Source organism: Lichenostomus cassidix, chromosome 2 (assembly GCF_008360975.1).
Source record: "Lichenostomus cassidix isolate B80296 chromosome 2, HeHo_3.0, whole genome shotgun sequence".
Taxonomy (NCBI): Eukaryota; Metazoa; Chordata; class Aves; order Passeriformes; family Meliphagidae; genus Lichenostomus; species Lichenostomus cassidix.
Window position 1 is genome coordinate 119,158,031 of NC_139482.1, and position 14,486 is coordinate 119,172,516.

Sequence of the window (14,486 nt, forward strand, 5' to 3'; positions counted from 1 at the left end):
TTCTGTGAGTCACTTAAATATACATTTCCAGGGCACCAAGGCCTTAGTCTGCACTGACTGTGTCTAGCTGCTGCTGATAAGCAAAACAGCTGCAGCTCATCTAACTGAGCCTTCTGTAAACTAGGTGCAAGATTTTTTAACCTCTCTCAGCTGGCCACAAGAAGGTGAACAACTTCTCTGTCTTGGGACAGCAAAGGTATGAGAGATGTCTTCTTATTCCCAACCAAGTGGAAAGAAATATCACAGACTTGCATACAAGACAATTATTTAACATGTTCACAAATCAATTTTATTAATTTAAAACAAAATTAATGAAGAAAAATTCTGTACACGATTGTGGACACAACACACTTTTTGTACAATAAGGCCCAGATAAACTTTGTTATTTTTTTCAGTCCGCGAATGACTAAAAATTGAAAAGAGCCAAAGAAAAAGACAACCAATCCCTCCCCCATCACTGTCTACTTTGCTTGAGAAAAAAAAAGGCTAATTATAGTCTCAATTCTAAAAACTACCCACAATGTGCTTTATGTATGTGAGTACTGCATGAGTTGCAGCACTCATACTGGGTAAAGTAAAGCAAAGCACATGTGCAAGTCTTGGTAAGATAAAAACCTCTCTGTTGGTACTAAAGCAATCCACAAACATTTTATTCTAGCAGCAATATGATTCCTCCAATAGAGAAGGGTGTTGATTTGTAGCTACATTGGTGCTTTGTAGCTTTGCAGGTAGCTGTTTTGAGGCTGGTGGTTTTTAAGAAAAACAAAAGAAGAAAAGCTGGAAAACAAACCAACAAAGGTGGTTAGAAAGATATTTAACTGGTTAAAGGGAATTGGTACAATTCAAGCCAAAAAGTCAGACTATCAGTTTATTTAACCAAGTAGCTCAGAGCCTTCAAGATCAGAAAAGTCACAAGTCACAGGCAGACAGAGTCTATTTTTTTCCTTTAAGTGAGTGCAGACAAAAGCAAATTTTAACTCCTTGGTGATAACCATTTCAGCTTTTCCATTGCCGGCAATGGATGTTATATCTTAGGAAAATCTGACTCCTGGTGGAAGAGGATTAAAAAACTTAAACATATATGAGCATTCTTGTTTAATTTCTCCAAAATATTATCATTTCTAATTTCTAAAAATATTAGTGGGGATAATTTCCTTCATTTTTGGATGAGACAAAAGCTATTCAGTACCAAGGTTCCAGTTTAAGTTATGCCTTAAAATATATTTGTGTTCTTTCTCTATTTCTTTGTGGAATGACTCTCCTAATTAATTCTTTAATACTTTAAGAATGGGTTAATATGTTAACTCTAAAAGAGGAAACAAAAAGACAGTAAAGGCCTCCTCTTCACTTGTGTTTTATCTGTATTTCCTTCGACTGGGGGGGACACACAAAATCCATCTTTTCATAATCAGAGTGGGTGAGAGAAGAAAATGGCAGAGAAACAGCTGAGAACAAAACCCAATTCCTATTGACACTTGACATCCATGCTTTTGGTCTTGACAAATTTATCTAAAAAAAATCCATTATCTACATATTTATATCCAACACATTGATAAGGCACTGCACAAGTTTGTGCACACGTGGCCTCATTCTTCACCAACAAGGCATTACTATCTTTCAATAGCATTTACCTTAACAATATGTAAAAGAATCATTCATTATTACAAATTTACACAAAAAATTCTTCCTGTACATGATTGTCTCAGTGATGTACCTATTAGTTTAAATTAGACATATTTTAAACTACTCTGTAATGTGCTAAAATCAAAAGTAGTTGCTGTACCATAAGGCAAAGGCTTATAATAGCCTTTAATCCTATTATACATATCCTCAGTTATATGATGTCAAAATATAGTCTGTTCATAAATAAGCAAGGATGTACAGAGTACCCTGGGTATGAGAAACCAAAAAGTAAACCTTCTTTATAAGAAAATTACTCCACTGGTATTTTGTAAAATCTCAGTCTTCATTGTGCAATCAAGTTTGCTGTGTTGAAGAAACGGTGTGTGTCACATTGAAGAGGCTAAAAACTACAAAGCATTTGCAGGTCCTTTTTCTTTTCTTCACAGGTATGAACCTCTTATTTCCTTCTCTTTTTTTTTCTTTTTTTCCCATTTACTTTTCTCTTCTCTGTTTCTTTTTGGTAGCAAATATGGTAAAGATGAGTTGTTCAAACACTCGCATGGCTTATTTTCATTGGGCTCGCAGTACCAGAGCCAACAGCTGTTCTGAAGAAAAAGACATGCTCCTCTGTTTACTGAAAGGGCAAGGGTTAAGACCAATTGCAGCTGTATGTCAACATGTTGAAATCACAAAGTTCTGTAGTCCAATGCTGACACAAGACACAGGCATCTCATCCACGGGCAGAAGGAGGCTCTGAGGTTTGAAAGTGCTGCTAAGCTGCTACAAGTACTCCAGTTCCAAGGCATGGTGAAGGGCCATAAGGTCAGAGTGGCTCGAGATCCTCCAAAATGGCATAGCATGCTGTGAACAGCACAGACAACATGTAAAAATAACCCCAAGCATTCTGGTATTTAGACCCACCCTTTGCCTTTCCCAGGGATAAGAGAACACTTTGGGGGAGAGAAAAGAGCTCATAAAACCTTGAATCCTTCACGTTTACATCTGGTTTCGCTGACCCGCCCCCTAAGCATAAGTCCTCAATAACAGCAAATATATTTACAGTGGGAACTACAGCAAACACATCAGGAGATCAAAAGGAAGGGAGGGGTTTCTAATCTCTTTATATGAAAAACAGATTTCAGAACACTGCAGAACAAAATATTACTTCTGGAAATAAAATAGGACAACATACACATGAAGCATGTGGGTAGTTTGAGGAAGGGAACAGAAAAAAAAATAAAGTGAAAGTGTTGTTTACTATCAAAATGTGTTTGCTGCTTGTAAAACTACTCCTGGCAGATGAGTTAAGAACAAAGAAATGGTGATTCAGAATAGCTCATGTGTTGCTCACATCACTTTGAAAAGAATTTTATCCCAGTGGCTTGTGTAACATTGGTCATTGCTAACACTGATCTTAAAAGATCTTTTCCATATGGGAAATTAAAATAAATACATATTTTTTTCCTATTAGTTGTAATAAAATCTGTCTGGAGCACAAATACTTTTGTAAAGAACCTGAAAAAAACAAAAACACAAATCCCAGGAAAAAGCACAGATTACCTCATTCATGATGGGTAAAAATCTAATTAAGAACTATCTTTATACTTGAAACTAGGAATTATAAGAGCAACAAGAAATTTTGCATAAATTAAAAAAAAAGATAACCATCAGCACCATCAGCTTCTGTTAGGAAATTATTCTATAAATCCCATGGAAAAATAATTTCAATTCAACAGTATTCTGGAGGCTAACATGATTGTATTCACCCTTTCATTGGGTCAGTTTGTGTCTTGGCGTCTTTAGGAGGCAAACCACAAGCAAATTATTATCACATTATCTTCTAAGTTCCCCAAACATTTTATTTATGACTTCTCAAAGAGGCTTTCATCATCCTACTTCAGCAGCACCTGAGCAAAGTCCTAATTCCAGTGAAATCTGCGTCAGAACTCCATCTCCTCTGTCACTTCTATTCTGATCTCCTTTTTTCATTCAGGTCTTCTCAAATTTTAAGTTAGAGAAAAATTTTGAAAACAATGTTAAACTCACTGCTTCCAGCTGCATGTTTACTGTAAGCACAGTAATTTTTATGCCTGTCTCAGAAGGCAAACACCTTAACACAGGGCCTATCATATCTTTTTTGATGTGACACTCCTTATCTGAATGCATATGCAATATGGATGCATCAACACATGCCCAAATTCAGAGTATGCCTAGCTTCTAGAGCAAAGGAATTTCTTCAGGAAGAAAACAAATGACACCCAAGAAAATACCATTTAAGAGCTTCTGTTCTGCTTGGCTTTGCTCTAGTGTTACAAAGCCTTGAGAAACAGCTCACTGACTCTCAGCTTGAAAATAAATTCATGAGCGATGACTGACAATGGAGAGAACAAAACAAACAGAATTCAGAGACAATTGAGGTGTTTTTGGAAAAAATTGCTTATGGTATTTCCAAACCACTTTTATGGATAGATCCTTTTCTTAAGAAGGAAATGGTAAACATTACAACATTTTCTTTTTCTACATCTTCAATCTGGACTTCCACTCTATGCTCCACCAGCAACAGAAAGCAGATGCAATTAGCTCACTCAGCTACAACTCCATGTCCCAGCATCTTCCCTGTTACATTATACAGGCAGCCTACCCTCTGTGCTCTGTCAGGCCTGGCACTGCTGCTTTCCAGCTCACAGATTTCCTGAAGATGAACTTCTTGCACCATGTTCAGGAAATGAACCAGCAAGAGCAATATCAAATTAAAATTACTAGTCGTGCCATTCTCTGGACATTGCAAAAGCTTCTGTGCACCTGTCTCTAACTTAGGCTGCATGATCTTTCTGGCAGAATTTGCAATATCTGATAGGGCCACTGCATCAAGTACAAAGGGACACAGGTTTGTGCTTGCAGCAGGTCCATGCTGTGTTTTCCAGATGACCACACAGGTCAGCGATGCTCAGCAGCGCTGCCTCCTTTTCTTGTGAGGTTACAGCTTCCCCCTCCTCTCTCCAGCCCCTGCCAGGTAGGATACAGCTGCTCTCCCTGACAGCCAGCTACAGCTCCCTGCTCCTCCTCTTAGTCAGCTTGGCAGCATCTCTGCCTCAGCCACTGGGTCAGGGAGGTGTAAATAGCACACCTATGGTATGGTGTGGTGAAGAGTTTGGTGGACACCTGCGTTTGCAAAGTGTCTCTGCAGAAGCCAAGAGTCAATGACATGGATGTCCTCCAAGGTCATGCAGAAAACCAACGAATAGGGAGAACTATAGGAATTAATTCTTGGCTTCCAGCTCCTGCTTCATACAGCTCCAGCTTTATACTGCTTCCCTAGTAACAACCTCAGCATCACAGAGTGTGCACACATCAGGCAGATAGAGCAGTTAAAGACTCTGATTGATTTAACAGAAGGTTCAGCTTCTGCTAAATCAAATGACAGCACTTCTTGCTAGATGCCCATGTGCAATATCAAGTTTTGGATTACCCTGTTTATGGGTCAGCTGTTGATGGTCAGATTTTAAACCAAAACTGTAGGCAGTCATTATTTTGATTATATCTTTCTATTTCAAATTCAGTTAAGTGTCCTCTGCTTTATTTATGTCTGTCTGTGAAAAGAGTATATCTATACTCTATGTAGTTACAGGAGTGAAGAGTGGAATGCTAGAGACCCTCATGAAAAAAGAGGTTGTGTAAATCTCAGGATTATAATTATTTTCAGTTCTCCTGCAGGCAGGTCAAAAGGCCAGCCGCACACTCCCAAGAAATAAAGCACGCTGGGAACGTGGTGGCTGCACGGGGCTGGAATCTGCCCTGACGCCATGGGCATGGCTGAACGTGGCCAATTCAGACTTCTAGCAGTCTGACCCTACAGCACAGCCTTCAGAGCTATGGGGAGGGGAAACAAACCTGATACAGATCTATATATATCTATATGTTTGTGTGTATATATAGAGTCTCACACACAAATGTGCTCATATATATGCATGTGTTTTCATGAGGCACTAATTTTCATCCTACGATAATAAGTGACCGGATGAAACAAAAACCTTTAAAGTAACAAAATTTATATACAAAACAAAAACCTTATATATTATTCCTGTATTAGCATGCCATGTTTATTCACAACTTTTCAGCCATGTCAAAAGTGGCAACACACCCATGAGACAGAAGTACTTTTTCTCTTACCAAAGAGAATCTCTGACTGGGCAGCAGATCCTTTGTATATATATTTACTAAATAATGCCTTAAAAAAGCCATCTCTGCCAACACTTAGCACACGTGTCACGCAGAACACTTCTATTCTGAGCAAAGCAAGAAATGCTAATCTCGCATTTGCTGCTGTGGGAGAATGGATGACAAATGCTAACCACTAATAAATAGGTGGTGAAACTGGATGCATTAGCATCTAATGAAACTCTAAGTGTACTATTTCAATATCTTCCAAGTAAATATGAAGCTTTTGTCATTTAAAAAACATTAATTGTTTGGTATATGATAATTAACAAAAAAAAATTTATGAACTTTTTAATGATTTGATTTTGATGAAACTTTCAAATTAAATAAGATGGCAAAAGTTTTGAATTTGGTTTTTATGTAAAAAACATAAAAAATGAAACTATAAATTTAGTAAGCCTAATAATTAGAGTATCATTAAGTAACCTAAAATATTAAGCTATTTTATTTCTGAAAGAGAAGTAATTTTACTTTCAGCATGTACCCACTAAAAGTACAAAACTTCAGCTATTTTACCCCACAAAATACAGTGTTTCTATTAATACACATGCAAAACAAATTCTTTTTTGACAGCAACAGCAGAAAGTGCAGACTATCCTCTATCCTCCTTCCCTTAAACGAATACATATTTATACAAAAAATTTACTCCTGAGATTTGTGATGTATTTGAATAGAAAACTCATCAGTTTTTGTCATCTTTCACAGTATTTTTGTTGTATTCCTGCCAGATTTGCTAAGCGGCCGTCTTTACTTCCTAGCCCAAACCTGACCAGCACAGTGTGACTGTGAGCTTAAAAGCAGTGGCATATTGGATACCCATTTATATTCTATTTATTGCTCCATAAAGATTTATGATTTTTCCTCACTATTTCCCTCCAAGGCAGCATGACCATTTTGGAAACAAAGGGAGAAGCCCATTTGCCCAGGCTCTCCTGAATCACCTGATGTAAAATCCAGCTCTTCAGTGCAGAGAGCCTTTGTCTCTTCTCACAAATTAGAAACTCTTTGGAGAATTCTCCTAAGTAGAAAAACTCAGGAGTTGGTTTTTTTCTGTCTATTAATATTTCCCGAATATGTTTCCAAAAGCAAAGGCAAAAAAGATGAGCTTAAACAAAACAAAACACAACACAACAAAACAAAACAACCTCCAAAACCAAAACACAAAACAAAGCAAAACAAAGCAAAATGCCAAGACAAGAGAGTCTCTGGCAGAACCCCCCAGAAACTTATCCTGAGAATAGCTGTGTCACTGCAGAGTCACTCAGAGGTGGCATCTTGGACACACACTGCACCAGCACTGGTGCCAGCAGCTTCTGAGCACCCTTTGGACCTTCACACTGTTTTCTCTCTGTCCTCCTCTCCCTCTTTTCCCGGGGAAGCTGATATGAAGGTGGCAACCGCTGTGTAAACCCTGGTATTACAGCCAAGCTGGCTGGTTGCTGCACTGATCCAGAAGGGTATGATTATTCCTCAATCCACAATGCAAACATCCTGAGAATTTTAACTGTCTCATCAAATATTTTGCTGCAAGTGACAGCTAAACAAAGGTGTCAATATCACAGTTTGACTGATGCTACCAGAAAGGTAACAAACAGTGTGCAGTTTCCTCAGTGTGTTACATTTACTTACATCAACCAAAAAGAGGCATTTTATGAACAAACTGTTCATCCTAAAAAATGTTTCTCAGTAAAGCAATGATCTTTTGAATGACATTAAAAAGTTTCTATTATTGAGTATTTACACTAATGACAATAATAAAAAGATTTTAAATGTGTCCTTTACTTTTCCTATTGTTGCATTTTTTAAGAATGAAGCACATAAATGAAAATATTGTTTTATGATGAAGCAATTTATAAATGATTGGTAAATTATTTTTAATAATAAACCTTAACTTTCTCACCCCCTGAGCTGCAAGTTCAACCTTCTTTCATTCACTGAATGAACACAGAATAAAAAAATCTCTTGAATTAAATAGGCTTGGATTTATATGCTCGCTTGAAAAGACTCATTGCAGTTTACATGTAATCAATGAAGTGCTATTAAAAGATGGGTGTACTGTTTATGCTCTACATAGTGTAAAGAAACATACATATAATAACGGCTTCACCACAGGCCAAGCCCCTACAGAAAAATGGTGTGCAAAGGGTAACAGAAGACCTGTCCCTTCTCTGAGAACAGCACAAAACCTGACATGCTGATGGGAAGGAAGGCAAGAAGGAACCAGCTGCCAAGGTTCAGGGGATAAGCATGACAATGGGGTACCTCACAGGGCAGTTATGCCATTTTGGATTGGTGTGCTTTGGGTAGTTTTGTGGAGGTAAAGCTTCCGTTTAATTGCATGCTTTCCAAAGAAGACCCAGGCTTTCTCTGTTTTTCAATACAGCAATACCATTTATTCCTTAGACAGGGCACATGTCTTTAGCATGAAGCATGGTACACACTAGAGTGCATTCCCAGGCTTGCTCTCCCTAGTAACCCTAAAAAAATCCTGAGGAGCAGATGACCAAAAAGACATAATCTCAGTTGGAAGCAGTTCCTGATACTGCAAGGCACTGGGTGGTTTCAGGATGTGAAGGACAAAACTAAAGAGGCAAATCCTGCTTTCACAATGTGAAATGGTGATTTCTTATTTGGTGGAGTAAGAAGCAGGACAAGAATCACAGAAGCACTTTCCTAAATCAAATTGATAGTTTATGCAGAAAGTCAGGGCTGCTGGTCTACTTATTGACTTCTCTGGCATTGCTGCAGCAGATAATTTAATCCAGAGCATCTAACATGCTTTCAACCTGAAAATTCCTTCCACCAAGAAAGAATACACAGAAGTAATTGCACAAAGGAACTTTCTATACTGCTACTCCTCTTAGTGACTGGAAAGGCTTTTTCTTATGCTTTCCTGAATCATGTTTCCTGTTGAAAAAAGCATTGAAATAGATAATGTTACCAAAAGGACTACTCCTGCCATTATCATATACAACACTATTTCACCGGGCAACAAAAAAGGAACAAAGAGAAGGAATTTTTTTCCCCCCTGATCTTAAATACAGCTTTTAAAATGTAATCATTTGCAGCGGGAAAACATTTCTCTGCAAAGATGAAAGGCATTTCTGAAGGAGAAAGGAGCAAACTGTTCCCGTCAGTCCGCCAAAGGGATATATGAAACTGAGACTCTGCGAAGTGCTGGGACGAGCCGGGAACCTACCCGCAAGGCTTCAGGGGCACAAAACCCAGATTTCATGAAGCAAAACCAGTCAATGGTTGTTAAAATGCCATGTGGACTAATTAGTTTCACTTCTCCAATTTGGAAAGTCACAGTGGAAAGAGATATAGAAGTATCACAGAGAGTTTTGTGGTGAAAAAGCAGCTGTGTAAAAGCAATTTATCTGTGAAAGGAAGCAAGAACAGAAATGCCCATTTTCCTGTCCTTTCTCCAGTTATTCAAATAGCCAATGTTATGCCTCATTCCTCCAAGCAAAGAGTGTGTATCTGCAGACTATCTTGGGTAGAATAGCAAGGTTAGAAATAATGCCTATTATTTGTGAGTGGGAAGTGTTGCTTTTTATGCAGCTTAATTCACATTGAAAAAAAAAGTGAATTTTTCCCTTCTTCTCAGTGGAAAGCAAAAAATAATGGACAGTCAAATAATATGCTCTGCTCTGTTATCTGAGGTTATGAATGCATGCCAAGCCACAGGTTGTTGCCTGAACGCAGAATACAGATTATGAACACACAAGGAAACGGAAATTCCAGTATACCTACTCCAGTCCTACATGTCTTTTCAAGGTGTGACATATATATATTTCATACAGTCAAACAGCACACTGCCTTTGATCACTAAGAATCACCATATTTTGCTTACATTCATAACATCCTATGTGGTATTTTGGGTTGCCAAGGAAAACAGAGCTATTAGTTCTTGGCACAAAAGCCAGGGTCCATTTTCTAGCCCCTTTTTGAAATACATCAAACATACATAGTTTAATGTGTCTTTTGGAGAACAGCAGGGCAAATCATTATCTATAGTCTTACCCAGCTTTCTCCTAGATATGGTCAACACAAATTTCATAAGGCAAAAATATCCAACCTAAATGTCAATGCACACTCTCCCATGTCAAAGAAAAGACAATTTTTCATACTCTTGAAACCACCCCCCACCAAAAGAAGGTCATTACCTTTTTTGCACCTTGTTCTTCTTCGACACCATCCCCTATAACAACATACACTACTTTTCTTCCAAACCGTTGAATTATTCGCTCAAAACAACTTTCCTTTCCTGAAAGGAAAAGATCAGACTATTCAGGGTAGGTGGTGATGGGATGACATCAAATAAATAGCTTTTTAGCCTGGATCTCTACAACACTTGGAATTCTTAAGCAGAGCTATAGGGAGAGAAGAGTCTGTCCTGCAGGATGGTGTATCAAGGCTGATTACAGCATAGACATAGCATAATGTAGGTCCACAATATCACCTTTCTTGTTTCATTCCTTAATATGACACAGGTTTTGTGGGGAATTTCCCTACCAGGAGAATCATCTACTATTTGTTAATGACCAGTTGCCTGATTTGAATAAATTTATTGAATCTAAGTGGAAATTGTAGATTTTTCTCCAAAACCTGTTACAAGATTAATCACAGCTCCTAAAACAGTAGCGCCCTGATTTAGAAGGTCACCCAAAAGATTTAAATCTAAATGCCTGTAATCCAATACATGGATAAGATCCCTGATCCTGCACTGGGATCCATTAATATGGGTCATTCCTTCCCTGCACACATCTAGGGAAATTATCTCAGTGCTCCAGCCCTATGCACAAGTGCCATAGAATCACAGAAACGTTAAGGGTTGGAAGGAACCTTAAAGATCATCTAGTCCCAACTCACCCTGGCATGTGCACCCCACACTAAAACAGGTTATCCAAGGCCTCACCCAACTTGGCCTGAGCACTGCCAGGGCTGGGGCATCCACAATCTCCCTGGACAACCTGTTTTAGTGTCTTACCTCACACAAAAGAGTCTCTTCCTAATAGCTAAACTAAATTTCATCCCTTTCAATTTGTACCCATACTGGGAACCTTCAGGTACTGGGAAGCTTCAGATATGCTTAGAGTTGAGTTTTCTCAAATGTCCCTATTCTGAAAGGTCACTTTAGTCTGGCCATGGGACATTCTAACCTGTGTGTCTACAGCAATGGATGGGAAAAATTGTGGTTTTTAAAATAGTTATTTCAGCTACAGAACAATAAAAGTGTAAGAAAAAGTAGATTGGAAATTTAATGTTTTCTAGCCATTAGAGAAGCCAAACTACTCAATGATACCCTTTAACAGTAGTGCCAGGCATAAGAAACCTCCAACACTAAGCTGAAAAAGCTCTTGAAAATGATGACTATCATGTTGCAAAAATCTTATGGTTTCGTGAGATAGTCAGTGACAGAACACATTTTTCCAAAAACACCCTTCTATCCTGTGTATGTGAAGTCACAAGTGAATATTTATTAAAATATGTTTTAATTAAAATGTGTATTTAAAGTACTATATTTTGAAGTTTTAATTTACTATAGAGTTTTGACAGAGGAAACTATAATTTCAGTATCCAGGAAACAGTTTTATATCTTTTATGCTTATGCCTTCAAATTTCTCTGTAAAACTCTGAGCAAATTTTTGTTTGGTCTAGTTTAAAAAAACAAAACAAAACAAAAATATCCCACAGTTTTGTCTTGACCATTTGAGCTTGCTGTATTATAAATACTTAAGAACACATGAAAAATGTTTCCGTGTAGCCCACAATTTTGAGGGAATCTGAGACAGAACAGATATGTCATAATCACATTAAAAACTACAAACACCATTGCCATCTGGTCTGGGGTACTTCTACATACTCAAAATAACATCTTTTATACTCAGCTAGAAAACAGAAATAAACATTTGCCTGGCTGAAGCTTATTACAGTCAGTATGAAGAAACTTAAATAATTACATTCTGCAGCAAAACATTCTTGCTTCTGGTAAATTGTTTACCAAAATTTGCTCCAGAGCTCATGAAAACAAATGGAGCCAGGGCTCACCTTTACAGAATTTCTTCTGCTTCTTTGGGGAGACTCCAGTGTTCTGTACTTGCAGCCTACTAAAAAACCTTCTCAAAGCTACACAGCCCCAGTTTTGAGAAATTATGAAAAAAAGCAACTACATTTCTTCCTAACAGAGACTGTTAATAGAGCTATACGAGGCTTTTTGTGCTAGATCATGACAAACATTTGAAAAGCACTTTTAGGATGTTTTAGCACTGTTTCATGAGGATCAGGTGTTCCTAATATCTGTATTTGCTACAGTGAAAAAATGTTAGAATTAAATATACATTACAATACCTTTTTTTTTTAGAAATACAGCTTTGAATGTATCACAACATGATAAAAATAGCTCACCTATTTTAGTTGCACTGTAAATATTCTCTATAGGAAATACAACCCCTAGTCCATACAACAAGACTTTTGCCAGAGCTGGAATTAGCTGAGTAGTTGTTACGAGAATGTTCACACAGTTTGTCCTATGGAAGAGAAAATGCAGCATCCTTTTTTAACAAAGCAAAACAGAGAAAAACCAAAACAAAGCAAAGAAGGAAAATCTTATCCTTCCCATCAGAACCCCTCAATATTATTATTGCCATTTAAAAAGAAAATCTTTTTTTTACCCCCTTACAGAGGAGCAAGGTGTGGCATGGTCAGACCAGAATAAGGAGTGAGGATATGGTCCTCCAGGTTCAACATTTTGCCCACTAGGCCAGGCACCCTCTTCCAGATCATCATCAGACCCTAGAGCTTCCTTTGTTCTCTTAGTACTCACCTTGAATGTATGAGGGTGAGTGCTTTCAGTGCAAGTGTTAACCAAGAATCTGTCAAAGCTTCAATTTCTGCTCTTAGTTGTAACCAAGCCTCTCTTTTTGCTGGACCAAGGAGACCTGTGGAGTAGACAAGTGCATGTCTGCATTGATATTCAGTAGCGCTCTGTCACTTCCCTTTGCTTTCACTAGCTCAGACAATTTTCCACCTAGTGCAAACTAAACAGCTCACTACACACTGCTATGTAAAAAAAAGGAATAGAAACCAGTTCTTCCCATTTACTGCTTCTAATCTGTGTTGGCTAGGTACTCCAGAGTCACTTGCCTCCGACGTTATTTTTGTAGGTGTTGTATATTTCTTTTACTCGTCTGTAGCGGAAGGCCAGCTTGCGCATCCAGTCCACTCCTCCGCGCACGCCGGTGGCCAGGCACAGGTTGGCGCTGGTGGCAGCCGCGGGAAAGCCGTCTGTCCCGAAGTTGTACGTGCTGGGCAGAGATAAGAAAACCCACAGATCGATAAAGGGCAACAGGCTGCATTGCTGGGTTGCAAAGCAGACACTTAAAAGACAGCAGGCTGCTGTGAGCATTCCAGCAGCCCAGCGCTTGCTGAGGAAGGAATTTGCAAAGCAACTTTTTATCTTAATGAGTTCTCTTGTACCTTAAATCTTGACCGTTGTCATCTGAAGACACGTCATCAATATGAACCTGGTCGCATTCCTAAGGTGACAGAAAGACTTTGTAATTTTCTTGATTTTGCAAATCTTGGAAACAAAGCTATAAAAAATCTATGAACAATCTAGTCATCAGTGATATTTTAAATTGTGGAAATCAGTAGATGGCAGTCTTGTTAAAACAACTATTTTACCTATTCCTTATACTTATTTTTAGAATAAATGCACACCATCATTAGCTACTACTGTTAAATGGCTTTCCAAAAACATGTTTTTGTGTTTAGAAAGGAAAGTGGTTAAAAACAATTAGCATATGTGTTCCATAAACGTTCTTGTAGCCTTTCAGGTACCTTAAAACATCATGCTGCTCAAAGCTGATTCAGTCAGTGCATAAGTGTAACTGAAACCAGACATTTTGGTAAATGTAACATATTAGAAAAATTAAACCTGATGCTAACCGCCAATGAAATTATGACCTCTGATTGCTGTTGAGCCACACACCAACACAGCCTGAGGCCAGTGTTTCAGAGGAGTGCAGATGAAAAATCTGTTCCTAGTTTGCCATTCATTTGAGAGTTGTGAGTTTCCTTCTCTCTCTTTGGTCTTAGTGCATGAAAGCAGCATGCCAAGATGAAGAAAATCTGAACAGAAATAGCCAAATCAAACCATCTTTCTTCAACAGCTTGTCTGCAAACTAACACAATACATTAAAAATTAGCTTTGCCCATCACTAAATTAAAAATTGCAATGTATATTGTTTATCCACAAAAAAACCATTAAAAAATTACTATTAACATTTTAACTGTTGGCAGGAAAACAAATAAACTTCTGACACTCTAGATCAATATCAATTCAATGCTTGTAACAATAATGGATTTCAATTATTTTAATAATTTCCTCTTCTCTCTTCTAATGTGAAGTCCTATAACAAATATGATCTATTTTAAAGTTGAAAACACTGCAATCTTTATTTTTCTGTTGCTTTCCTCTGAACAAATTTTTCTCTCTCCATGGATTTGTGAGGAAGGGAGGGAAGATAGAAGTGGAAAGAAACTCAAACCAGCTGTTCCCTAACAGAATTAAAATCATGACCCTCAACCCTTTTTCTAAAACATCTATTTTCCAGCCAACCCTCTCCCAGCAAGCAGCA

The 14,486-nt window shown here is 38.0% G+C and overlaps 1 protein-coding gene across 9 annotated transcripts in view; it reads right to left on the reverse strand.

Annotated features, from left to right (window-relative positions):
* Positions 1-263: 263 nt before the first annotated feature.
* The window catches only part of EYA1 (EYA transcriptional coactivator and phosphatase 1), a 148,913-nt gene continuing 134,690 nt past the window's right edge, over positions 264-14,486 (reverse strand). For all 9 annotated transcript variants that reach the window (XM_085053025.1, XM_085053024.1, XM_085053023.1 and 6 more), the window contains 6 exons: positions 13,324-13,382; positions 12,991-13,151; positions 12,671-12,785; positions 12,253-12,374; positions 10,011-10,111; positions 264-2,484 (listed from right to left, as the gene is read on the reverse strand). In XM_085053025.1, the coding sequence (XP_084909151.1) occupies positions 2,404-2,484; positions 10,011-10,111; positions 12,253-12,374; positions 12,671-12,785; positions 12,991-13,151; positions 13,324-13,382 (639 nt within the window). In that variant the 3' untranslated portion in view covers positions 264-2,403. The remainder of the gene's footprint in view (positions 2,485-10,010; positions 10,112-12,252; positions 12,375-12,670; positions 12,786-12,990; positions 13,152-13,323; positions 13,383-14,486) is intronic.